The sequence below is a fragment of the Hoplias malabaricus genome, chromosome 17 (assembly GCF_029633855.1).
Source record: "Hoplias malabaricus isolate fHopMal1 chromosome 17, fHopMal1.hap1, whole genome shotgun sequence".
NCBI lineage: Eukaryota > Metazoa > Chordata > Actinopteri > Characiformes > Erythrinidae > Hoplias > Hoplias malabaricus.
This window is the reverse complement of record NC_089816.1, coordinates 31,120,747-31,145,464: the sequence shown is the minus strand read 5'-3', so window position 1 is coordinate 31,145,464 and position 24,718 is coordinate 31,120,747. Positions and strand designations below refer to the sequence as shown.

General features: G+C 40.3%; 1 protein-coding gene across 3 annotated transcripts; it reads left to right on the top strand.

Annotated features, from left to right (window-relative positions):
* Window positions 1-330: 330 nt before the first annotated feature.
* On the top strand, window positions 331-24,718 carry cnot1 (CCR4-NOT transcription complex, subunit 1). Of its 3 annotated transcripts, none has more exons than XM_066650032.1 (49): window positions 331-467; window positions 2,952-3,248; window positions 3,881-3,988; window positions 5,813-5,911; window positions 6,067-6,135; window positions 6,254-6,308; window positions 6,498-6,701; window positions 6,912-7,080; window positions 7,437-7,563; window positions 7,674-7,784; window positions 7,937-8,107; window positions 8,801-8,928; window positions 9,105-9,345; window positions 9,870-9,989; window positions 10,089-10,211; window positions 10,308-10,459; window positions 11,166-11,310; window positions 11,424-11,625; window positions 11,739-11,864; window positions 12,039-12,163; window positions 12,281-12,567; window positions 12,678-12,756; window positions 13,093-13,299; window positions 13,558-13,698; window positions 13,826-14,005; window positions 14,092-14,208; window positions 14,293-14,403; window positions 14,590-14,667; window positions 14,761-14,938; window positions 15,210-15,361; window positions 15,684-15,980; window positions 16,250-16,390; window positions 16,558-16,662; window positions 16,768-16,887; window positions 17,047-17,241; window positions 17,389-17,531; window positions 17,627-17,735; window positions 17,859-18,028; window positions 18,597-18,828; window positions 19,060-19,308; window positions 19,436-19,599; window positions 19,850-19,967; window positions 20,063-20,164; window positions 20,300-20,473; window positions 20,590-20,739; window positions 20,834-21,014; window positions 21,504-21,636; window positions 21,802-21,936; window positions 22,939-24,718. In XM_066650032.1, exons 2-49 carry the CDS (start codon window positions 3,147-3,149, stop codon window positions 23,015-23,017), a joined length of 7,104 nt encoding a protein of 2,367 aa, XP_066506129.1. In that variant the 5' UTR covers window positions 331-467; window positions 2,952-3,146; the 3' UTR covers window positions 23,018-24,718. The 3 variants fall into 3 exon arrangements, with proteins under 3 accessions (XP_066506129.1, XP_066506127.1, XP_066506128.1); XM_066650030.1 differs by having other exon boundaries at window positions 13,093-13,323; XM_066650031.1 differs by having other exon boundaries at window positions 13,093-13,323; window positions 15,231-15,361; window positions 22,939-24,259.

Below are 24,718 nucleotides of genomic sequence, written 5' to 3'. Positions count from 1 at the left end.
ATTCCTACATAGTGAGAAACAGTCCCATTTAGAATTATATTGATACATTGACAAGACCAAGATCGAGAGCTGGGCACTTGTCTGAAAAGAGTGGTGTCTGAGTGTTTTCTTTTTTTACGTTTCCTCCCAAAAACCAAAAACACAAGGTAGGTCAGCTTTGTGAAACTGTCCATAGGTGTGAGTAACTGTGAATGACTGAGTGAGTGAAGAAGACAGAAGATAATTATTGGTGCGAAAAACCGCGATTATTTTTTTTTCCCCGAAATCAAATGAACGTCACAAAATATCGATTCTATGGAGAATCGGTTCATCCAATTGTACTGAAAATGTACCTTTTCTGATGAACCGACTCGTACTCGAGTCCGGACGTCGCTAATAAGAAGAGCAGCGCCATTTTATTTTCTAAAAACTGAACGGGGCCGGAGAGGAAAAGCGACCTTTCAGCACAAGGGAACGAACCGAGAAACGTAAGAGAGTGAGAGAGTAAACATGAAGACCAGCGACTATTGTTTATGAACGGGGCTAACAGACGCGTTTGTGGCGAGTGTTTGTTTTTGGTCAAAGTCGGGGACGGTTTGATTGTGGCTAAGAGACTAGTTCAGTGCCGTTCATACACACGACTCCAGCACGCTTCTCATTTTAATATCCCAGTCAGTTTAACCCGCAAGAGCTGGGAAAGATCTGTGTGGCTCAGTAAGCCTCTGTTTTCCCAGTTTATGATGAGAAAGGTCTGGTTAAAATAACACACGACTCTTCTATTCGTAGTTCAGACACTACTGGCTAACGTCAGTTTCACTTGAAGTTAGCTTAGCTTCTGTTTAGCTAGTTGATGTTAACCAATGAGGCCCATTAGCTTCCACCAGCTTCTTCGAATGTTCCGGTCCACCTTAAATAGCAAGCGCCAATGCAACTACCGCAGCGTTTAAGGTGGAACGGAAGATTCCAATGTGCAGCTGGTAAAATGAAAAAAAAAATACACATACAGCGTTAATCTGTCGTTGGTTTTGAACATGTTTTAGACCATTTAGATCCCATATAACAGTTCTTTGTGAACTGGGGTTTCCCTTGTAACGTTAGACCACTCGGGGCATGTTGGTATGACTAGGCTGGCTAACGGAGATGTTTTAGCTGCAGTTCTGGAGGCCCCCTTTGAAATGCAGACTAATTTTTCACGGTCCAACAAATGTAACCGAATTATTAACCCTTTTTAAGATAACGTAGTGTTTCAGAGCAAGGGAGTCACAAGTGCGTTCAGTGGATAGATGACCGGAGCTGATTTAGCTGTAGCCACTGCAAGCTAAAGCTACTGTTAGCTTGTGAGCGAGTACCACAGCTAGCGATTGATTTGAAGGGAAAAATAGGTTTGTATAAAGGTCGTGTGACTAATGGTTAACACGATTTTTTTAGTTTGAGAACGTTAGGAGTTTATCTTGTAAAGCAGATAAATTTAGGGAATACTGGCTGGGTGACTATATCTCTTTCCCAGTCTCAGGCCTATTATTCGCTTCCCAGAATAACCATTAGGATTAATAACTGATTGTTTTGCTCAAATGTAAAGTAACGTTATACCTAAAGGTCATAATTTAGAGAGACACGAGTTATTCCACAAAGCAGGGTTTCTCAGTTTGGTCAGATAATTTAAGCCTTTAGTCAAATGTTTCCAGTGGACAGCCCTTAACTCTGGACTTACGTTATTTTGGCCAGCTCATAAATCCTGCTTAGTGGAACAGCCCCCGGTTACCTTTAGGATACATTTAGAAAGACGTTGAAGTCCATGTAGAATCTCAGGTCAAATCTTTAGGGGCTACATATCTGAATTTGATTATGTTCAGTTGTTGTTGTAGTGTGTTTCTGATTTCTGGGTGGGTATAACTTTGTAAAGTGTCCTAATGGTTGCTCATGTAAGCTGACAGTATTTTGATGTGTATGATGAGTTATAAAATTGGTTCTAGAGATACTCTTCAGGAAAGTAAATAGTGTTCTTCAATGGAAACCATAAAGCCACCTTCCATTGTGAATAGAAACCAGGTTTTATTTCCAACGCTTCTAATATTTGTTGTTAGTGTATGAAAATATTAATCAGTCGTCTTAACTTTTCTTGTCAAATTAGTGATGAATCTAAATTATTGTCTTCTGTAAGTAGATAATGGCTTATATCCCAAATGTTGGTTAAGTAAGGCCAGTGGAAAAATATATATATCATTTTTTTTCCCCTCCTCAAACTTCATTGCTACTTTTCTTGAAATAAATAAACAACTGTTCGGGTTACCTAACGTGAAGAAATTCAGTGCACTGTATAGGGAATAAGTTGGCTATCTGAGATCTAGCCAAGCATAACTAGCATAATGTGAGTTGCACTAGCTCTAACTTTTTCCAAGTTGTGTAGGTATGGGGTCTTATTTTGTTTTGCCAAATCTTGTGAATGTGGTAATGTTAGCCTGCTAATGTCAGTCAAGGAAAAAACCTAACCAGTTAACACATTTTAAAGATTTAAAGATTGTTTGCTTTGCCTTATTTATGTATTTATTTATTTTATTTTTTCCTTCCCCCCAGTTTATAGTGCTGCTGAAATCTGCTTCTGAAAATGCTGAAGACTCTTGTTCTTTTGCTGCGTTAGTTATGGTTTAGGTATAAACTATAAAAGTGAATTTAAAATATGTTCTTCCAAATAATTTTGAAGCATTTCTATCGGTCCATTCATCATGCAGTTTGAAGGAGAGCTGCTGTGTACAGATGTAGTAAACTAAAATCTACAAAAAATGGAGAGAAATATTTTTATTTGGACAGCGACGATATACAAATTAAGCTTTTTTTTTAACAATTATTTAATAATAATTTTACAATTATTAAATAAACTATTATTGTTTTGTCCGTATTCTTATTTCATGTCGTGGAATTAATACATTTCTCTACCCCCCCACTCCCCCACCCCCCCAAACTACTTTATTCAGATGTCACTCTTGAAGCTGCACTAAAGGACCGCACGTTGAATCAGGACACACCCAAAGAAGCCGCTTGTTGGACGCACAGACATTTTTACACCTGGGGAGGGGGGGGAGCAGAAGTAACCTATCACTGAAGTGACTAAAGGGGAATAATGGTGATTTTGCGCCGGGCTCGGCCGCCTGCTTCCGCCCCAACCAGCAATGAATCTTGACTCGCTCTCGCTGGCTTTGTCTCAAATCAGCTACCTGGTGGACAATTTAACTAAGAAAAACTACAGAGCCAGCCAGCAAGAAATACAGCATGTGAGTTCCTCTGTTTTACTGCAGATTTAATCAGTGGTGGACAATATCAGGATCATATCATCATCATCATCATCAAATATATTTCAATGAAGTTTTTATGATGTATTGTGTATAATTAGGTGACACTGTTGTAAATGTCTACATTGTATTCATTTTACAGCATCTGTAAACATACAAATATTTTATTTCTCTGTAAGGCTAATCCATTTAAAGTTGTCTTTTTGCTGAATCGGCTGTACATGTGCAGGCCCACAGCTCCTTTGTTGATGCAGCTCTGGTAATTACAGAAGTGTAATATGGAAATAAATTAAGTTTATACTTTTGCTAGTTGTATGTAGATAAAATTTTTACCAATTGTTTCAAAGTCCTTTTTTTATATGTATGTGATATGAGTATCTGCAAAAAGCTGCTTAATGTTTGTCCATTGATATCAGCAGACAAACACGGGTAAAAAGAAAACGGCTGTATTGGCCCATGATTCCAGGATCTGTTCTACCCTAAATCTCAGTTCTCTAATGGATTGCTTTATTACTGTCACAACAATATATCATTCACGGATGCAGTAAGTGTTAAGACGGAAGGTCAGTGTGTTGACTGGCATTCAGCATTCTCACACTTTCTCTCTTTCTTAGATTGTGAATCGTCACGGCCCTGAAGCAGACAGGCATCTATTACGCTGTCTCTTTTCCCATGTGGATTTCAGTGGCGATGGTAAAAGCAGTGGCAAAGATTTCCATCAGGTATTTATTTTTCAGCATGTTGGATAACTTTTTTTTTTTTTGTAACAGTGTTTCTTGATTATATCTGATTTGAAGAGATGGCTTTGGAAAAGGAGCTACTGTTCTGATTTCAGGTCAGAAGTGGCTTCACTGTAATTTGGAGTTTCTCTAGAATAAATGCAAGTCTGTGAAATTTACAATGAGCTATGAGCCACTGCACTGAATATACCATTTTACTCTGCATATTGAAACAAAGTATAAACTGGTGACCATCCTGCTTGTGTGCCGAAAGTGACTTACAGCAACCAGGGTTGTTGGGCAACATACATTTAATGAAGATGATTTAATTTCAATGTTTGTAATTTGAAATGTACTGTTTAAACCCAATTTCCAAAAATGGTGGGATGCTGTGCAAAATGCAAATAGCAGAATGCAATGATGTGCAAATCATTTAAGCCTTATGTTTAATTGAAACTTTACAAGAACTGAATTGTTGAAACAAAGATCATATTGTTTCTGTGTATCTGTTTTTAGAAATTGTCAATACCTCTGAACTGGTTCAACACCTCTTACTATGGAACATTGCTGTGGTAATCCATGCAGAATGTGGACTGCCTTTGTCTTGCTAATATAACAACACCTTCCCTCCTGATAGAGACAAGCTCTGGATGGCAGTATCTTGCTCTGTAACCTCTATCATTCTGCATTAACTCTACCTTCACAGATGGGCAAGACACCCATGCTGTGCTTTTCAATACAACGAGCCAGATGTTCCCTCTCCTCTTTAGCCCAGAGGAAGTGGCATCTCCAAATTTGAATTTGGAATTTCAAATTTTGATTTGTCGGGAAATGGAACCCTTTTCCACTCAGTCCATCTTATATGCGCTTAGGACCAAAAGGCAGCATTTCTAGATTGAGTTTATGTATGGTTTCTTCTTTGTATGATATTTTTAACTTGCGTTTGTGGATGCAACAAAGGTTTCTGAGCTCATGCATTGATTTCTGCTACAGAAATGTCCATTTTTAATGAAGTGTTAATGAAGTGTTAATGAAGAGTGCCCAAAGGTCACAGCCAGTCAGTTCTGCTTTTGGGCCTTGTCTTGCATAGAGAGTTTTCTGGATTCTTTGAATTTTTAATTGTTATATATTGTAGATGAAATATAGAAATCCCTAAGTTCTTTGCTATTTTACATTGAGAAATGTGATTTTTGAATTGTTTGATTATTTGCCAGTGCAGTCTTTGACATAGTGGTGAACCCCTCCCTCTCTTCTTTTCAGAAATTTCTTAGAAACCCATAGCTTGTTTGGACAGTACGTTGATTCGGGTAGTTTTCCAGAGAACTTGCACCAAATTCATGCTGTGCCACCTGAATGCACTACGCTTGCGCTAGCCCATGTGCATTTCCTGTTGTGAAAATGTTGGACACTGAATCTCTTTGACTGAGTGCTATATGTGTGAATGAGCAACTCTGAAAAATGATCAGAAAATTAAGTACTGATATATTGCCGAATTTATGTTTTTAAAAAATGCCTTTTGCCAGTTAACGTAATTTTATTTTTGTGATAACATTGTACAAGTTTTCCAGTTTCTATTTTTTTGGTCCACTCCCCAAACATTTTATTTTATTTATTTACTAACTTTTTTTTTTTCATTCTATGTATTTATTAAAACAACGAGTTAAAATAGCCAAATATTTAAAGAAAATACTGATAATATTTTTCAGTTTCAACATATGAAATGTCTTTGTGCTAAACCAGTTCAGAGGTAGTTTTTAAACATAAAATAAGTTTGTGTTTTTCTGTATTAATATTATGTTCTGCTTTTTGTTCATCTTTTTGCTAAAGACACAGTTTCTGATCCAGGAGTGTGTGTCTCTTATCACAAAGCCAAATTTTATTTCAACTCTCTGCTACGCCATTGACAATCCTCTGCACTATCAGAAGGTATGTTCTGGCTGCACTATATGCTTGTAAGCTCTTGTCTTGAAGGAATAAATTTAGATGTTGATTTCATTTGGTCATCAGTCACCAGTTATAACTAATAACTTCCTGTCCATAATTTTTCTGCCTTTTTTGTCTCTCTTTCTCCGTATTTTAAGAGTTTGAAGCCATCACCGCACTTGTTTCCTCAACTGAGTAAAGTACTCAAACTAAGCAAGGTTCAGGAGGTAAGCAAAAATGATTGCCTCGTCAGCAAGAAATCTTTGGAAGTGCTGTAATATGTAACTGCTTTCATAACTGAGACCTGATTTTTGAGTTGTCAAATAACCCACTCTCTTTGATCAGGTTATTTTTGGCCTTGGTCTTCTGAACTCGAGCAACTCAGACCTCCGAGGGTTTGGTAAGTGTTCTTTGTAGCTCTACCTCTTTGTTTTGGACTGTTGCTGTGGAATACTACCTGATTTCTTCTCTAGGTTGCGGTGGTGTTATTCTTTCCTTAATTTAAAAATAAGCTTTATATTTTTTTGTTAGCAAGTTTGTTACATAAGTGCACTCAGCTAATTTTTATCCTCCTCCTGTGCTTTGGCAGCTGCCCAATTTGTGAAACAGAAGCTACCAGACCTCCTACGCTCTTACGTGGACGCAGACCTTGGAGGGAGCCAGGAAGGTGGCTTCCAGGACATTGCCATAGAGGCTCTGCACCTGCTGCTCTCTCACCTCCTGTTTGGGCAGAAGGGCTCCAGCGGAGTCGGGCAAGAACAGATTGACGCCTTCCTCAAAACGCTGTGCAGAGGTATGCAACACGAAAACACTAAAGAGAAGTCCACTTAAACTGCAGCTAATAATATGTAGGATGCTTTGCTTTTGAAGCATTTCTGCTTACGTCTTTGGAATCATTTAATCATTACTTTGAACCTTCCATTAGTTGGGTGAGGACTATTGAGACACTGGTCTTTGACACAAGTGGTGGGGGAATAACATTGTTTGTGCTGGCCTTGTGCAGATTTCCCGCAGGAGCGCTGCCCTGTGGTGCTCGCACCACTGCTGTATCCTGAGAAACGGGACATTCTCATGGACAGGATCCTACCAGAATCTGGAGAGTTAGCCAAGACCATGATGGAGAGTTCCCTTGCAGAGTTTATGCAGGAAGTTGGCTATGGCTTTTGTGCAAGGTGATTTTATTTATTATTTTTTTTATTCAAATTCAATTTAGATTTTTCATTAATTATATTTACAATTAAGTTTTTGACTGAATAAGTAAGCATTGGAATGCTTGCGAATAATAAAACACTATTGGTAAACCAAAGGAAGCCAGGAAGGCTTTGCATAAAATATGTATAAGTGTGGCAAAGAAATAATAATTAAGCTGAAATACTAGGACATAGGCATGCAAAACTAAAAATATACTTATAAAGAAGAATGATTTTGGTAAGTTTTTGACAGGCCCAATTCGGTTTCATGCATTGTATTTTGTGTATTACTGAAGTTATATATATCTTTGTGTGTGTGTGTGTGTGTGTTTGTCCAGTGTTGATGAGTGTAGGAACATAATCCTGCAGTATGGGGTGCGTGAGGTGACAGCAAGCCAAGTGGCCAGAGTGCTGGGCATGATGGCTCGCACACACTCTGGCCTCTCAGATGGAATACCTCTACAGGTACAATTATAAAATTTCACCACAAGCTGGTTTTATGATCTGTAATGTGTTTTCTGAAGAATATGTACCAAATGCAGCTATTGAATATTTAATATTTTGTATTGCTGCAGTCTATCTCAGCTCCAGGCAGTGGCATCTGGAGTGATGGGAAGGACAAAAGCGATGGTTCTCAGCCCCATACCTGGAATGTAGAAGTTCTGATTGATGTTGTGAAGGAGCTTGTAAGTCCTTTTAGCTGGTATTTGTTGTACAATAGATTGTTTGAGAATTGTTTTGTTTTATGCAACTTTTTTTTTTCTCTCCCCTCTTTCAGTTTTACTTACATATTTAAATGGCTCTTCTATGTTAACTGTTCAAATTTGTTCTTTGTCAGAACCCAAATCTGAACTTCAAAGAGGTTACTTATGAGCTAGACCACCCAGGCTTCATCATCCGGGACAGCAAAGGTCTGCAGATTGTGGTATATGGGATTCAGAGGGGATTGGGTTTGGAGGTCTTCCCTGTGGATCTCATCTACAGACCATGGAAGCATGCAGAGGGCCAGGTAGAATATTTCCTGATTATCGGTGGCGTTACAAATTACAAAAGCTGTGAATGCTTATCTTCAATTCAGTCAGCTTGTTTTTAAATCAAATTGGATAACCTGTGTTGTAGAGCTGAACGATATGGCCAGAATTTATCACAGTAAATGGTCAGTATGATATTCTGATATTGATATGAACAAAAAAAAGCAGAATCTGACAAGAACTGAAAGCAACATGACCGTCAAACAGCCTCTTACCTTTTGTCAATATTGATATTTTTAAACTAAATTTAAGTGTGATGAACTTATAGCAGCGCCCTGCAATTTCATCATTTTCATGTAAAACATAAATTCTCAGCCTTTTCTCATTATCCATCCTTAACAAAAATCTAGATAGCTGGCAATTACAGCACTGGGTTGATTGATCTCTGCAGAAACATGTCACATGGCTTTACTAATATACTATGATTTATTATGGTCTTTCTCCCTGTTCAAATTCCCATACCTCCCTCTTCTGGTGAACCATGCTTGTGTTCATGAAAAAAATGTCTGTCATGTATTGGTATTCCCCTTCATTTTCACCACACAATTGCTTTTTCTGCACCTCAACATATTCATTATGCAGATTTCCCTTTTATCTGATGGCTGCAACTTTTATTAATTGTTAAACATTTATGTCATGGCTATCTCTAAATGCATTACTGTTATTTCCAGCTCTCCTTCATCCAGCAGTCCCTAATGAGCCCAGAGGTGTTCTGTTTTGCTGATTACCCCTGTCATACAGTTGGCACCGATATTCTCAAAGCTCCACCTGAAGATGACAATAGAGAGATAGCCACATGGTTTGTACCAGTTTCTTTTGTGCTGTATAAATAAACATGTTTAGTCAGTCATGGTAATTCAGTATGTACTAAGTATATTGAATACATGATTTCTCTTTGGGCGCATTTGACATAAATTTTGCTTCTAACAACTTGTTGCTTTTAAAGTTAATGGTTGTTTCTGTGGGGTCTTACAGGAAGAGCCTGGACCTGGTTGAGAGTCTTTTACGGCTATCTGAGGTGGGCCAGTATGATCAGGTCAAGCAGCTCTTCACCTTTCCCATCAAGCATTGCCCAGACATGCTTGTTTTGGCACTGCTGCAGATCAACACTTCCTGGCACACGCTGCGGCATGACCTCATCTCTACACTTATGCCCATTTTCCTGGGCAACCACCCCAACTCTGCCATCATCCTGCATTTTGCCTGGCATGGGAAGGTAAAAGTTTTGATAACCAGACACCTGACGTTTTTTCCCTCCTCCGTTGTAGGTGGAAAGTTATGGTTGGGTTACTTATAGTTCTGGAATTATTTATTTTTTCATATTTGATGTTCTCCTACTGTTCACTGTCCAGTCACTGATGGCCTTCGTGTAGGTGTCCAAAGTTTGGTTCTCAGTGCAGCTGTTTTTATTTATTTATGATTTATAAATGTTTCAGTACTTATCTTTTTGCTTCCAACAATCACATATCTGTTATAGTCAGAAACGAAATCTAGCTTCAAACTGAGTGTTACACCTTCTTGGTGACGGGTTTAACGGTAGATTAGCATAACAGAGGACTAGACTCAGAAATGGGCCACTTCTAAAATATATTTCAGGCATTTTAATAAAAAATATATAAAATTCTCTCAGTAATGTTCATCCATTTTTTGCAGTGAACCCCCCCCCAAATATTAATGATTTGATATTAACCTTGCTTGTGAATTATAAAAAAATATTGCATATGCCTGTCTGTTTGTTAGGGTCAATCACCCTCTATTCGCCAACTCATCATGCGCTCCATGGCAGAGTGGTACACAAGGGGGGAGCAGTTTGACCAGGCCAAGCTCTCGCGCATCCTGGACGTGGCTCAGGACTTGAAGGTGCAGCCACACTCTCATTTTGAACCTCAATGTGTTATCATAAAACAAACCTTAATATGTGCAGTGGTCTATTTACTCACTCCCGTTTTTGTTTTCTAGTCTCTATCGATGCTGCTAAATGGTACTCCATTTGCCTTTGTTATTGACCTTGCTGCACTTGCCTCTCGCCGCGAATACCTCAAACTGGACAAATGGCTGACTGATAAAATCAGAGAACATGGTGTAAGTATTCTCCCTGGTCTGACTCCTTATGATTGGTGGGGTCAAGTTTAGAATTAACCTAAAAAAAAAAAATAATATATATTTTTTTTAATATAGGAGCCCTTCATCCAGGCATGCGTAACGTTCTTGAAGAGGCGTTGTCCCACCATCATGGGTGGGCTGGCCCCAGAAAAAGACCAACCTAAAAGTGCACAACTGCCTCCTGAGACGCTGGCCACCATGTTAGCCTGTCTACAGTCTTGTGCAGGGTAAGACGTTATTATGATATTGATGGGTTTTAAAGAAATGCCTTTGTCCACCCCCCTCTCCTCATATCAGTTATGTTTATAAACCATTTTTTAAATACCTAGGTCAGATACAATAGCCAATCGTTAACATGTTGTGGTAGATAACAGTATCAGTGACTCAATTTCACTTTTTATGCATTTTAAAGCATTCTCAAAAAAAATCTATATGTAAAGTACACAGATAATGTAGCCTCATAACATACACACAGACTGATAGTGGTATTAAAAGTTCTTCTTTGCATTTCCCTTGTCTATACTCTGACTGAACATTTACATTTTAATCCTCCGGTCTCACTGTCATTCCTCCTCATACCTCCCCCCACCCCTATCTTGACACTTTGCTTTACACTTCTGTTTATGTCTTTTGCTCATTGTGATCATTGATTTATGAACTGCCTGACAATCAGGTCATAAGTACATTTATCCACGTGAGATTATGTATGTAGTAATGCCCCTCTTTGGCAATTGTTGATTGTAAGTATTTGCAGATATTCCAATATTAAACCAATAATAAAACCATATTTGTTCTGTGGATATATTGTGCACCATTAGTTATTGATTAGTAAATATTTAAAGCCATCACTGACATGATCATTGCTTGTCTTCACCATAAAAGAGCCAGCATTATAAGATGTATCTTTTTGAAATACGTCCTTTTATCAAACAGGAGTGTATCTCAAGAGCTGTCAGAGACTATCTTGACCATGGTGGCCAACTGTAGCAACGTGATGAACAAGGCCCGTCAGCCTCCACCAGGGGTCATGCCAAAGGGTCGGGCACCTAGCACCAGCAGCCTGGATGCCATCTCTCCGGTAGGGCTACTTAGAAGTGAATTTCTAAACTTTGCTTTACAGCATGCTCTTACACATTTGTATACAGGGATTTAATGTTTGAACAAATGGTTGCTTTCTCTTTTGTAATTCAGGTGGATCCCCTCACTGCAATGAGCTCACTGAATCTTGGTAGCTCAGCCACCTCCCACACACAGAACATGCAAGGTTTCCCCCCACCACTGAGTTCAGCATTTAGCAATCCACAGTCTCCTGCCAAGGCCTTTCCTCCTCTAACCAACCCCAACCCCAGCACTCCATTTGGGGGCATCAGCGGACTATCCAGTCAGCTCCCAGGTAATGACAACTATCAAACTCCCTTGAGCCGATCTAGTATTTTGACATGTGAAAACACAAATATAAAATATTTATAATATACACACAGGTAAATCTGTGTTCTGTCCTGCCAGGTCCATTGGGTTCAGGCAGCTTAAGTGGGATTGGTTCAGGTCTGGGCATGCCAGCTGTGAGCAGTGACCCGTTTGGCCCAAGGAAGATGAGCACACCAGGATTGAACCCACCGACCTTCCAGCATTGTATGTTAAGATCCTATAAGTGTGGATGTGGTTAAGAGAGCCAGGATCCTCATCTTTATTTTTTTTTTATAAATTCCACCAAAATAAGACCACTGCACAATATGTGAATCTTAAAATCTGCAATATTAGTTGCTAAACAGTAGTTTTTATTAATTATCTATTTTTGTCTGTTAGCTGACCTCTCTCATGTTTGGCCTGAGGCAAACCAGCACTTTAGTAAGGAGATTGACGATGAGGCCAACAGCTACTTCCAGAGAATCTATAACCACCCACCTCACCCCACTATGTCTGTGGATGAGGTGAGTGACCAGTGTACATTAAGTCAATGCTGAGGCAGTACTGTTCTTTTAAGGTGGCATTACTCTAAGAGCACTTGTAATAGATGGTTGATTTCTTTAAATATTTCTCTGTCTCAGGTTCTGGAGATGCTGCAGAGGTTTAAAGATTCTAACATAAAGCGGGAGCGTGAAGTCTTTAACTGCATGCTGCGTAACCTGTTCGAAGAGTACCGTTTTTTCCCTCAGTATCCAGACAAAGAGCTGCATATCACCGCCTGCCTGTTTGGGGGCATCATAGAGAAGGGTCTAGTCACTTACATGGCCCTTGGCCTTGCCTTACGCTATGTCCTGGAGGCACTACGCAAACCCTATGGCTCCAAAATGTATTACTTTGGGATTGCCGCCCTGGATCGGTTTAAGAATAGGTACGATTTTGTCTCCATGTTAGCTTCTAAAGATTCCTTTTGGGATTATCTGAAATTAAGTTTTATTCACTTCATGACCCTTAATATTCACATGAATCCCTCCTTTGCAGATTGAAGGATTATCCACAGTATTGCCAGCACTTGGCATCCATAGGCCATTTTCTACAGTTTCCCCATCATTTGCAAGAGGTAAATTAATAGTTTTTGGTATATGTGGCATTAAGCCTGTGTTTTATAATTGAGTTTGATTCCCTTAGTTTCCACCATGCTGGGTTTAATAAATTTCAGTATCAGGGTTATGTAAAACGGGTGGTATATTTTAATGTGCTGTGATTTTGTTTGCCTGCCCCCCCCAACCACACAAATGCATATTGTGTTTTATATGCTGCTGTTTTGTGTTATGTTTCACTATATCAAATACAAAGTATAAATACACCCTTACTTTCACTTGTATCTAACCCAAATTTAAATCATCCTTGACTGAGAATCTATTTAAATTTTTGTGCTTTTTGTTTGTGTGTACAGTACATTGAGTATGGCCAGCAGTCACGTGACCCTCCTGTGAAGATGCAGGGCTCTATTACAACACCAGGCAGCCTTGCTCTAGCCCAGGCCCAGGCTCAGTCTCAACCTCCTAAAGCCCCTCAGCCTGGCCAGACCAGCACACTGGTTACCACCACGACCACGACCACCACTGCTGTCAAAACTTCTACCATCTCCAGGCCCACTGCAGTAGGTTTTAAGAAGGATGTGCCAGTGAGTAGACCCCTATAAGAATGTGTGCCTGCTAGAGTAAATGCATGTATTTGGCTCTTGGTGCTGGTCGTGGAGTGTATGTGTTTTTCTATGACATTGTAATTTATAGGACAAGGCATTTTGTAGCTGTCTGGCAGCACTGTGTCCTGGACTCCACGTCTGAATTGTGGTGATGGGAGATTTAATCTTTTTTCTTAATCTATTAGCTAAATAAATGTTTTTGTTTATCCACAGCCCTCAATCAACACCACAAACATAGACACACTGCTGGTGGCAACAGATCAGACTGAAAGAATTGTGGAGCCTCCAGAGAATGTGCAAGAGAAGATAGCTTTCATTTTCAACAACCTTTCCCAGTCTAATATGTCTCAAAAGGTACAAATAAAACATTGAATTCAACAATCTTTTCAGAATTTAATTTTCCTCTTCTGTACATTTTCTCAAAGGAAATTAGATTTGTAAGTGTAAAGTTTTCTTCTCTCTTCACTCTCTTGTGTGTCAGGTTGAAGAACTGAAGGAGACTGTGAAGGAAGAATTTATGCCCTGGGTGTCTCAGTACCTGGTGATGAAACGTGTCAGCATTGAGCCAAACTTCCACAGCCTCTACTCTAATTTTCTTGACACCCTGAAAAATCCAGAGTTTGTCAAAATGGTTCTTAATGAGACATACAGGAACATTAAGGTAGTTTAGAGCAAGAAAAAGGAAAAACAAATGTTACATTTTAAGACCTCCCTCAAAAGGTTAATAAAGTCATTGCTTCCTTTTAGGTTCTCCTAACCTCAGACAAGGCAGCTGCTAATTTTTCTGACCGATCCCTGCTGAAGAATTTGGGCCACTGGCTTGGCATGATCACCCTGGCCAAAAACAAACCTATTCTCTATACTGTGAGTAGTTGTGGGTTGTTGTTGTTTTTTAGTTGAATTGTGATGTTATGCTTGATGCCAATGCTGTGATTTTATGATGTACAGGATTTGGAGTTGAAGTCTCTCTTACTCGAAGCTTATGTGAAAGGCCAGCAAGAGCTGCTCTATGTGGTCCCTTTTGTGGCCAAAGTATTGGAGTCCAGTCTGCGTAGTGTGGTAATACTTAATACTACAGTTTCTCTAGTACGTTTTCAAACGTACCATTTGAAATTACTCAAGTATCAACATTTTTGCACACACTTCCTTTTTTTTTTAAATATGTTTTATTTTAAGTTTTAAATGCACTGCAAGTCTATTCATTTTCATAGTGTTTAATATCATTCTGACATCACATTTGTGTAGGTCTTCAGACCACAGAACCCCTGGACCATGGCCATCATGAATGTACTTGCTGAGCTTCACCAGGAACATGATCTAAAGGTGATTTTCATTTATTTAAATTTTATGATACTGTGCTAAATACTCTGGGTCCCAAACCATTTTTTTTTTATCTTTTGCTGCTGCTTCTAACAGCTAAACCTGAAGTTTGAGATAGAGGTGCTGTGTAAAAATCTGTCTCTGGACATTAATGACCTGAAGCCAGGCAACTTGCTAAAAGACAAAGAAAAGCTGAAGAATCTGGAGGAGCAACTTTCTGCACCAAAGAAAGAAACTAAGCCTCCAGAAGAAATGTTGCCTATAGTCCCTCCAGGTACGCAATGAAACTATATTAATCCTGATTATTGAAAATGTTTGTTGCTTTTTATGCATTATTTCCAATTGTTTTTTCATATTTTAAAGTAACTTGAGTACCGCCCATTTGGTTGGTATTTTGTCATTATTTTGATTTGGTAATTTCTTTTTCCTCTCTAACTTGTAGTGTGTTGATAGGCTTTAGTACTGGTTTTCATGTTTGTCTAATGCTGCTTTTTTAACCTTTTCTATGCATGGATTTTCTAAACCCTATAGTTTTTAACCAACAGGAGTCTGTCTTCCATTTGCAGCTGTCCCTCCTGCACCAGCTGCAACTGCAACCACTGCAACAACAGGACCACCCACACCACAGTTCAGCTACCATGACATCAATGTGTATGCCCTGGCAGGTCTTGCCCCACATATCAACATTAATGCTAACGTAAGCAAATTCTAATGCTAATATGTTTCAAACCCATAGATATTTCAGACAGTTATTCAACATGTCAACATAACATGTAACATGGCATATAAACAGCAAAGCTATGCAAAGTACAAACAAACGGTAAACATGGCTATATATGCTAAAAGAAAATGGCTAGTAATATTATGGCTTCAAGGATAATTCCAGTAAATTTGACCAAATTGGATGAAAGAATGTGAAAACGAGTCTAGATCTACATTTATGCAAATAGTCAAACAAATTTTATAAACAATTTGTTGCCTAGAGATAACAATTGTGTTCTTTCTCCCGCTCTGAACAGATCCCCCTGCTGCAGGCACACCCTCAGCTGAAACAGTGTGTGAGGCAAGCTATCGAGCGTGCAGTGCAAGAGCTGGTTCATCCTGTGGTGGACCGCTCTATCAAAATTGCCATGACCACATGTGAACAGATTGTCAGGAAGGACTTTGCTCTGGACTCAGAGGAGTCTCACATGCGTGTTGCTGCTCACCACATGATGCGCAACCTGACTGCCGGAATGGCTATGATCACCTGCAGAGAGCCACTACTGATGAGTATCGCCACCAATCTGAAAAACAGCTTTACTGCTGCCCTTAGGGTATGTTCGCCCATGCACCCACTTACACAATTTTGTGCTCTCTTTCCCTTCTATAATTTATTTAAAGAGATGAATTAAGGCAGTTTGGGTAGAGAACAGTTACGTTAGTGTGGTGAAGTAAAAGCTTTAAGCAGAACCCTGCTGTCTCACTCAGTGGGACATGATACTCAAGCATGTCTCTTTAATATTTGACAACAGATATTTGAACAGGTTTCAAGGCTGTTTATTATGACGACATGAGTTTCTAATCCTCTTTAACTCTTCCACAGGCACCCACAGCACAACAGAGGGAGATGATGGAGGAGGCAGCTGCTCGCATTGCTCAAGACAACTGCGAACTGGCCTGCTGTTTCATCCAGAAGACTGCTGTAGAGAAAGCTGGACCTGAGATGGACAAGAGACTTGCTACTGTAAGGACTGCATGTTTTTTAGGACAGATTTTAATTACCTGCTACATTTTTAGTTTCTGCATGAAATTAATGAGAGCAAAATATGGGACGTAATTTAGCCAGGGGTTGGTTTAAGTGTGCAGTATTTAATTTTTTGTGTGCTTAATTGCGATGCTGCTTTGCTGTAGGAGTTTGAACTGAGGAAGCATGCTCGTCAGGAGGGACGGCGCTACTGTGACCCCATGGTGCTCACCTACCAAGCAGAACGCATGCCGGAGCAAATCCGCCTCAAGGTGGGTTTCTTATGCCGAAGCCCTGGTCTTTTAATGAGAGCACTGAAATCTGTACGGATTTGTGGCATGTGATTGGTCTAAACCATACGAGCTGTCTTTCCATAGGTGGGTGGTGTGGACCCTAAACAGCTGGCTGTTTATGAGGAGTTTGCTCGAAATGTTCCAGGATTTCTGCCCAGCAATGACTTGTCTCAACCCACTGGGTTCCTGGCCCAGCCTATGAAGGTATGTGCAAAATGAGCAGCACACTCCTGCATTTTTTGGGCTGAGTTACATTAAGTGTCAGTCATGTGATTTTGGTACAACCAGCATTCTAGATTTTCATGTGAGTATTGTTTTTGATATAAAACTTTAAATCTCACATTTTCGTTTGTGCATCTACAGCAGCAGGCATGGCCCACAGATGATATGGCTCACATCTACGACAAATGCATCTCTGATCTGGAGCAGCATCTGCATGCCATCCCTCCAGCCCTGGCCATGAACCCACAGGCACAGGCCCTCCGCAGCCTGCTGGAGGCTGTAGTAATGGCCCGCAATTCCCGTGATGGAATCACTGCTTTGGGTTTGCTGCAGAAGGTAAGGGAATTTGAAGGGGGATGGTAAACTGGAGTGTCCTTATTTATTTATTTATTTATTTTAATATATGGTGAGCTTGACTTAAAGGTTATCCCTCGTTTCCCCGTTTCAGACTTGCTCACTTTGTATATTTTATTTTTTCTGCAGGCTGTTGAGGGCCTGTTGGATGCCACCAGTGGTGCAGATGCTGATTTGCTGTTAAGCTACAGAGAGTGCCACTTGCTTGTACTGAAGGCGCTGCAGGACAGTCGTGCCTATGGGCCACAGTGGTGTAACAAGCAGATCACCAGGTCAGTGCCAATTCCACAAACTGAACACAGGGTTAGTCAGCAATATGATCTTTTTACACAACTTTATTTGCAATATGTTGCTGGAAATGTTTTAGGTGCCTGATGGAGTGCCGTGATGAGTATAAGTACAATGTGGAAGCAGTGGAGCTCTTGATCAGAAACCACCTGGTCAACATGCAGCAGTATGACCTTCACCTCGCACAGGTAGTGATATATATTAGTGATAGCATATTCATGGCCATATTAACTGCAGTTAAATTTGTTTTTTAAATAATGGTCTTTCATATTTTGCTATATATGTATATAACGTTTCTAATTCCTACACAGTCAATGGAGAATGGACTGCATTACATGGCTGTGGCATTTGCTATGCAGCTGGTAAAGTTGCTGCTGGTGGACGAACGCAGTGTCAGCCACATCACAGAAGCAGACCTTTTCCACACTATTGAAACCCTGATGAGGACTTGTGCACACTCTAGAGCCAATGCACCCGAAGGGTTAGTCTTCTTGCGCACTGCAGCTGGTGCACTCCATTACTTGTGGTGTAAATTGTATTTAGTTAACATTGCTGAAGCACAGATGGGTATTCAAAACCACATTAACTATGGTCCTGAACAGTTTCTACCCTGGAGCTTTCTAACTTGCCTGGCTCTGAAAGTCAGGTGCTTCACAGGTCAAAAGAGTAAAGGTAAAAGAGCTGGTAGCCAGTTTGTTATTGTCAAGACGAATAGTCTGAAAAAGTGCAGTGAAGATGTATCCTGTTTTGCTTTATTTATTTTAAAGGTGCAGTACATGTTTTCAATCTAGTTCATGTCTGTAAAATTTAAGTTTTTCTCAGTTATGCAGCCCAGGGATCTTACCCAACCCTGGCTCTGTAAACAGGAAACGAAGCAGGAATGTTATCTGTAGAATAATTTTTGTGATGAGCTCTACAAAGCTGTTTGTAGATTTTTGTCTATTTATGATAAACCTCTATGCATGATTTATGACTGATACTAGACACTAAAACCTGTGAATATTTTGTCCTTTTTGAAATAGTGATTAAAAGTGTACATTCTTTTCCAGCCTGCCGCAGCTAATGGATGTGGTCCGTTCCAACTATGAAGCCATGATTGACCGGCATCATGGTGGACCCAACTTCATGATGCACTCTGGTATTTCTCAGGCATCAGAGTACGATGATCCACCAGGTCTACGTGAGAAAGCCGAGTATCTGCTTAGAGAGTGGGTGAACCTCTACCACTCTGCTGCTGCAGGCAGGGACAGCACTAAGGCCTTCTCAGCATTTGTGGGACAGGTTAGCAGTTTTTCTTATTTAGAAAAATGTGAAGGTAAACCAGGGGAGAGTAGTAAAATTGTTGTTAAGTGACCCCCCACCCCCCCATGGGTGTGTTTTATTTAGGTGTAGAAGGCTTGTATTGTATTATTGTATCTATTGAATAATACATATTCAAGCTAGCGTCCTGGAAGCTTTGCTTTTATCTTCATATGTTCTGCTTGATTCCCTTGTTCTTGTGCTTATCTGCAGATGCATCAGCAGGGCATTCTAAAGACTGATGACCTCATCACCCGCTTCTTCCGCCTATGTACGGAGATGTGTGTGGAGATCAGTTACAGAGCGCAGGCTGAGCAGCAGCACAACCCGGCCGCAAGCGCCGCCATCATTCGTGCCAAGTGCTACCACAACCTGGATGCTTTTGTCCGGCTCATTGCACTACTCGTCAAGCACTCTGGAGAGGCAACAAATACAGTCACCAAGATCAACCTTCTCAATAAGGTCAGGTTACTTTGTGTATTTGTTGATATTTGAATGATACTGCTTTATTCAAAGACTGTTCTTTTAAAGGGCAAACCTGTAGTATTTAGTCGTCAATCCTTCTAAATAACCTTGTTCAACTATGTAGGTGCTAGGCATTGTGGTGGGTGTACTGATCCAGGACCATGATGTACGGCAGACTGAGTTCCAGCAGCTGCCATACCACCGCATCTTCATTATGCTGCTGCTAGAGTTGAATGCTCCAGAACATGTACTGGAAACCATTAACTTCCAGACGCTCACAGCCTTCTGGTAAGACCTTTTATCTGAGAGGTGCACTTCATTTTCATCAAAAACCATTATTTATTGATCAACAAGCTAAAGATGAACTAATTCTCCATCCTGTACAAAATAATCTATACATTTCACTTGCTGCTGTTTAAGTTGCCTTATCAAAATTTAGCAAAATTATAGTAAAAATCGATCAGTGTCTCACATGAATTGGTGAAACATGGGGAAATCGTACAAACACACTCATGTGTCTTAATATTTCTCATTGTAGCAACACTTTCCACATCCTGAGGCCTACTAAAGCACCTGGCTTTGTCTATGCTTGGCTAGAGTTGATCTCGCACCGGATCTTTATTGCCAGGATGCTGGCGCACACACCGCAGCAGAAGGTTGGTAGTTCAGGAGCATGCAAAAAGATAGAAAAACACTGAATTGTATAACACCATCTATATTTCTAATTGGTTTTCTTTCTATGACACGGCAGGGTTGGCCTATGTACGCCCAGTTGCTGATTGATCTGTTCAAGTACCTGGCACCCTTTCTGAGGAATGTTGAGCTTAACAAACCTATGCAAATCCTTTATAAGGTATAAGCCCACAGCTTGCTTTGTTAGCTGTTTCCATGACGTATTGCTCAGGATTGTTTCCTCAATCATTTAGCTTGTTTAAAATTGCATTTTCTTTGAGAATCAAATATAACAATCTGTGGGGTTTATTTTTAGGGCACACTGCGAGTTCTTCTGGTTTTGCTCCACGACTTCCCAGAGTTCTTGTGTGACTATCACTATGGCTTCTGTGACGTCATACCGCCAAACTGCATCCAGCTTAGGAACCTGATACTGAGTGCCTTCCCCCGCAACATGAGGCTTCCAGACCCTTTCACTCCCAACCTCAAGGTCAGCGCATCATAATTTATAAAACCCAAATGGTCTAAAACTTATTTTCCAGTATTCCAAAATACCATTTTTGCTGAATGTAAATATATGCTGACTGTGTCTGTCTCTTTCCCCAGGTGGACATGCTAAGTGAAATTAACATCGCCCCCCGCATTCTCACAAACTTTACTGGTGTGATGCCCTCCCAGTTCAAGAAGGATCTGGACTCGTACCTGAAGACCCGGTCTCCTGTGACGTTCCTCTCTGAACTGCGCAGCAACCTCCAGGTATGGGATAAGACTACTCGTGTAATCACTTCTGTTTGTGTAGTCAGCTGAGAGTATCAGACTTGGGTTCATTTTTCTTTTCTGATTATATTAGGTGTCAAATGAACCGGGTAATCGCTACAACATCCAGCTGATCAATGCCCTAGTGCTGTATGTGGGCACACAGGCCATCGCCTACATCCACAACAAGGGCAGCACGCCCTCCATGAGCACCATCACGCACTCAGCACACATGGACATCTTCCAGAACCTTGCTGTGGACCTGGACACTGAGGGTGAGGGGGAGAGAGAAAAATATTAAAGGCTATTCTTGCTCATAACAGATGGACATGTTCATGATGGCATTTTAAATAGGTGTATTTCCAGTTAAAGGCACTGCGAACAGTTTCGGAGGAGTATCCCTTTCATACATTTTTAAATGTTTGTTTATTTATTTATTTTGCTAGCTTTCCAGTCGAATTCCAATTGGAAAATCTATCAATCAGAATCATATGCAGAGCCTGTACGTTTTTGAATTACAAGACACATTACACAGTTGTGCAATGCCATCAGTTGTGGATAATGATCCAGTCCATATGCAGTGAAACTCCAGCTGTTCTTTTCAACATTGAATTTCCATGTATCGTATATGTAGCTGATCTATCATATGAAAGTGACACAGGTTTGCGTGTACTCGGCTCTGTAGACATTGCCATAATGCACAGATGGATGTAGAGCTAATTTATTGCTACTCCTAACCTGTCTCTCTCTTGTTCTACTTTTAGGGCGTTATCTGTTCCTGAATGCGATAGCCAATCAGCTGCGTTACCCAAACAGCCACACGCACTACTTCAGCTGCACCATGCTATACTTGTTTGCTGAAGCCAATGCCGAGGCCATTCAGGAGCAGATCACAAGGTAGATTTTACTCTGTCATGGGAGACTTTTATTTAATGAAGCTTTTTAGTTTTTAAAATGAATTCACCCAATTTCAGAATATTGTTGTAAACTCACTTGATCAATATGTAAAGACTAATTCATGCTGCATAGTTAAGATCCCCCTTTGCATATTTCCTGGCTTAGGGTCTTGCTGGAGAGACTAATTGTAAACAGGCCACACCCCTGGGGCCTCCTCATCACCTTCATTGAGCTGATCAAGAACCCAGCGTTCAAGTTCTGGAGCCATGACTTTGTGCACTGTGCCCCAGAGATTGAGAAGTGAGTAGTTTTATTTCAGCACCTGGTTCAGGACATGGTTTCTTTATTATTTATTTTATTATTATTATTTTTTTTTTTTTGTTATTTTATTCGTACACTTGTATCATTTTTCGATATGCAAGGACACTTTCAGTCAACACAGAACGCCTTAACACTTCATCCACACACTGGCGAGAAGCAGCAGCCAAACACACAACTTGCACTCAACCAGGATTGTCTGTTCACCTGGAGGACTACATCAGGTACAAGGATTCACCCAGGATAGAGCACCAATCTGTGCATGCACACATTCTCACACACATACAGGCATTCATTCATATTCGCTCATACCAAGGACAGTTATTAGTGACGCCAGTTCACCTAACCTCCATGTTTTTGGACTGTGGGAGGAACTGGAGACCCCAGAGGAAACTCCACTCAGATAGAACATGAAACTATAATCCCAGCACTGAGAGAGACGCGTGCTAACCAAAAAGCCACTGTGCTATCCCTTTTGTCATGAATAGAAAACGCCTGAGCTTCGCCTTAATGTTGTGCCCACTTTAGCTTTGCTTTGTCACTTTATATTTCTTTCAGCAGTGTGTTGTGCTGAGTTAAAATCATGAAGTGAAAGTTGGGAAATGAATATTCTTGACTGCTTTTAGCCAGTCAGGCAGGAGTAGCCAGGACTTGGTCCAAAAAAGTAAATTTAAACTGAGCGCAGAGAGAAGAAACGACAGCAATATCGTTCAGATTTGGGGAAAAGATTTATTTAAAAGTAGGTAGGTTGTGGTTAAAGTCAGAATATAAATAAGTAATGAGAAGCTTGTAGGTGAAAGTGGCAATGTACAGAAGGTTGTAAGAAAAAATTGTATGTAAATTATTCATGTTCTGTATTTAATTTCTCAATTAGGGGAAAATGGGTAGAAAAAATATATGTAGTATTGGTATCAGTATTGAAGATTTTCAAATGATACCAAGCCCTTGTTTAGAAACTGAGTTTTGTCTCTTGTGTCAATCTAGGCTGTTCCAGTCAGTGGCTCAGTGCTGCATGGGGCAGAAACAGGCCCAGCAGGTGATGGAAGGAACGGGTGCCAGTTAAGCTTCGGGAGGCATCCCTCCTGAGCCTAGAAAGAGGGAGAGGGAGAGAGAACACCTCCCATCTCCCCTGTAGCCCTCCACTGAAGCCCTGCTCCCATCAGATCAGATCATCTCATCTCAGCCAGCACTGGACTACCTTCTACGGGGACTGCCTCTTGCCAGACTAAAGAGTTTAGGGGTATTATTTTGCAAAGGGGAGGCATGCTGTTAAACAGTTTAAAAACAAAGCCTAAGTGTAAATATTAAGAAAAGGGACATTTTAAGAGCAGTTTTTGCATAACCATACCCCTTCCCTTTGCTATCCAAAGCTCAAATCTGACATGAGCATGAATCACATGCTTTATAACACCTTCGTGGTATCTGGAGCACATATGGATAAATATAAACTCTCTCATCTGCCTGTCAGGCTCCCCTCTTCCACCACCATTAATTTGGGTTTTATTTTTCTTGCCTTCAAGACAGATTTTTGTTTTTGTTTTGGAAGCTTATTGGCTTAAGGAGGCTCTTAGTTTTATGGGGTTTTTTTGTTTGTTTTTTTTTTTTGTTTTTTTTCCCAGATTTTGTTTTAAGGGGAGAGCTATTGGTGTGGAGAGGGGAAGGTATGGGCAGATTTTTGTCCAAGAGTGCAGTGGTGCTTTGAGGTCACTGGTTTGCACCGGTTTGACAGTGGGTAGGAGGTTCTCCCTGGCACTTGTAAAATTGTGGACATACTCGAATTTGATGGTAATTTGAATCTTTAAAGTTTATACAAAGATCCAAATTGCAGAATAAAAAGGAGGACCAATACAGCCCATTTTGTAAGGATTTTGAATGTTTTGTAAATGTATTGGTCCGCGTGTTGTATTTTGTAGTACTTTCTAGTTGCCTTTAGTTCTTGCTACTTATTTCCTGTATGTATGCATTCTGTAGTTACTGCATTAAACACTTGAACTGCAGCATGGAGTGCAGATTGATTATACTGATTTCACTTCAAACCTTTCCAAGACGAACACTAAGTGCAACCTGCAGAAAACAGTGCCATGCATGTACACCCTAGTCTCCTGTTCCCTGAGGGAGAGTAGTACCTGTTACTACTTAATGTGACCAAAAACTATGCCAGGAAAAGGAATTTGACTGACATGCAAAGGTCCCAATCACAAGTCTGCTATTTTGGCATGACATGTGGAGGTAGTCTTATGTCAGACCAGTACCAGAGCCCGGCATAAACGATACACAGAAGTGCGTGTAGATGAGCATGAATCACATTTTAATAACACCTTCGTGGTATCTGGAGCACATAGTCAGGGTTCCGCCAGTGAGGCCAGATTAGTGCACTGAAGGTTTCAGGGCAGTGTCTGTTGTTGAGACCCTATTCTAAACACATGACTTTCACAGAATTGTGTAGGGCATTTTGCCAAAGCCAAATGTTATGTGTAAATTAAAGTGTTTCAGCTCACAATTTAATGGGTTTTTCCAAATGTATTTCGCTTAATTTTTGCACTGACAGGGCACTAATGTATTACTTACACACCTACCCCTCTCTTTAGGTGATTGGAGAAAACCAGAGCAGAGAGAGGAACTGCAACCATGCTGCCCTTTTAAGAGTTAATGTCCTATTACAGAGAATACTTAATTATTAAAATGTACATTGTCATATGGAGTGATTGGAGATTACATGATCTGTCCTGAGGAAACATGCTAAATACAAACCATATGTGCAAAG

Bases quoted from the DNA above. Each gene is read 5' to 3' on its own strand.
- cnot1 (XM_066650030.1), top strand. From the start codon at position 3,147: ATGAATCTTGACTCGCTCTCGCTGGCTTTGTCTCAAATCAGCTACCTG. The intron at 17,242-17,388 runs GTAAGGGAATTT...TTTTTTCTGCAG, and splicing joins CTTTGGGTTTGCTGCAGAAG to GCTGTTGAGGGCCTGTTGGA. The intron at 21,637-21,801 runs GTAGATTTTACT...TTCCTGGCTTAG, and splicing joins ATTCAGGAGCAGATCACAAG to GGTCTTGCTGGAGAGACTAA.